General features: G+C 55.5%; 1 protein-coding gene across 7 annotated transcripts in view; it reads right to left on the bottom strand.

The window, feature by feature from the left end:
- Positions 1 to 304: 304 nt before the first annotated feature.
- The window catches only part of FCSK (fucose kinase), a 31,745-nt gene continuing 30,090 nt past the window's right edge, over positions 305 to 1,959 (bottom strand). For all 7 annotated transcript variants that reach the window (XM_082712203.1, XM_082712202.1, XM_082712201.1 and 4 more), the window contains 2 exons: positions 1,321 to 1,544; positions 305 to 1,153 (listed from right to left, as the gene is read on the bottom strand). In XM_082712203.1, the coding sequence (XP_082568329.1) occupies positions 1,067 to 1,153; positions 1,321 to 1,544 (311 nt within the window). In that variant the 3' untranslated portion in view covers positions 305 to 1,066. The remainder of the gene's footprint in view (positions 1,154 to 1,320; positions 1,545 to 1,959) is intronic.

The raw sequence follows: 1,959 nt of genomic DNA, 5'->3' as shown, positions 1-1,959 counted from the left end.
GATGCCAGCGTGCTGTTTCCAGGGCGGGCTGGATGCTACACGGTAAGACAGGTCCACAGTTGCACTGAAGTGTGAAAGCAAAAGCCTAACGCCTCAGCCTCCTCCTGCACTCCAAGGGGTACACAGCCACCGTCAGGACCCACAAGGAAGCGCGCACCTCAACCTCCTCTAATCCTGGATCCTCGTGCCCCTCCTGGGCCCTTAGCACCGGGAGCTGGATCACCTCAGGGGCAGTTGCCCACAGTGCCAACACAAGTGAGAATTACTCCTGGCAGGGACAAAAAAGAGCTTTATGAAAACAGCCTGGAAGGGCAGAGAAAATTTATTCCGAGAAGGTTGCAATCCTGAGAACCAACTGCCCATAGGCACTGGGTCATGTGGCATCGTCCGTAGTGTTAATGGTTAAGGCCTCTATTAGCGGTGACTTTCTGTTAAGACTGCATTGGCTCATGGCCACAAACAGGAGTATGGACCCACACCCCTGTTCTGCCTCCCCCATCAAGTCAGGCTGAATTCCTCATTCAGAATTCCTCATCAAGTCAGGATTATTCCTCATTGTCCGGCTCCCTGGCTGGAGCGCAGTGAGTGTTGAACAGGAAGTCTCTTCTCAGGCAAACGCCTGACCTCTAAGGAAGGCCACAGGAAATACCTCAGAGAGCCTTTTCAGGGTTGGCCTTAACCAAGGGACCCCAGCCATCTGCTAAAGCTGGTCATCCTTTTTCCAGGCCCTTATGGAGAATAAGGAGGCCAAGGCCCAAGGTGGGCCTTTGTAAAGGCCACATGGGACACTGAGCTTAGGACTTTCCTATGTCCAGATGGAGCAGAGGCCAAGCCTAGGCCACAGTCAACCAGAAGGTCACAGACCTATTCCCAGGCACCATCCATTCCCAAGCTCCAGAAAGGGCTGGGCCCCAGCTCCCGGTAGCTGGCTTCCCTTGGAAGCAGGTTCGCAAAGGGCTAGGTAGAGAGTAGAAGGCTGACACTCCCATGGGGGAAGGAAGGGCAGGGCTGCTGTAGCTCCAGGTTTTCTCCTCTTACAAAGAGACAAGCCTTCTGGGAAGGAGCATCAGGTTGAGGTCTCACCACCCGGTAGCTGCAGGCTCAGGCCCTGAGTGTCCACTTGTACCAGGTGGACGCTGTAGTTCCCGAGGCCCTGGGAGCAAAGGACAGGAGGTGTTCAGAGAACAGGAGGCTCTGAGCAGGCCACAAACTTCATGCTGCTAGGTGGTCTGGGGACTTGCAGCTGTAGCCCCTGCTTAGTGGTGGGCCACAGTGAGGGCTCTTGTCCCCCACCAATAACCACACCCCCAACACAGGTACCTCAGTCTTGGCCAGGACAGCCTCCAGAGCCTCCTTCTGCCGCGGCTCCTTGGTCAACAGATAGAGAAAACCCCCGCCACCTGCCCCTGCCAGGCTCTGGCCATGTACGTGGGGGGCCAGGACATCCATCATACGCCGCACAGCCAGGGGCTCACAGCCTGGAGCCATGAGCTTCTTTTGTTCCCAGTATGAGGTCAGGCACTGGCCCAGCAGAGGCAGGCTCCCTGGAGAGGGGACAGAGAGGAGTGGCCTGCCTGAGCCAGGATATTCCTTCAACACCCATTTGTAGACCGAAAGAGGTGCCAAGGGGCACTACTTAACCAGTGTCATGGTTAAAAACCTAGATCCAGTCCTGGCTGGAAAGAGGAGTGCTGAAGCCCACCACACAGGGTTGTTTGAGGACTAAAGGTGCATAGAGCAGCTGGCATGGGGTCCAATACAGTTTTTAGTCAACTGTGGCCACACACATGGAACCCTAATCCACTGAGTCTGGAATTCAACAATGGGGCTGAGCCTTCTTCCCAGTCTGCTGCCTGGTCAGTGCAGCTAGAGGCCTGCCTCGTGATGCAAGTGTTATCCTAAGATAGGGCTCCCACCTAAGTGTGAGACCCCATAGAGGAGACAGTAGACTTCTGTCTC

The sequence above is a fragment of the Mustela nivalis genome (genome assembly GCF_964662115.1).
Source record: "Mustela nivalis genome assembly, chromosome: 18".
NCBI classification, from domain to species: Eukaryota; Metazoa; Chordata; class Mammalia; order Carnivora; family Mustelidae; genus Mustela; species Mustela nivalis.
The sequence above is the reverse complement of the archived record's forward strand: the minus strand, read 5'-3'. Positions and strand labels throughout refer to the sequence as shown.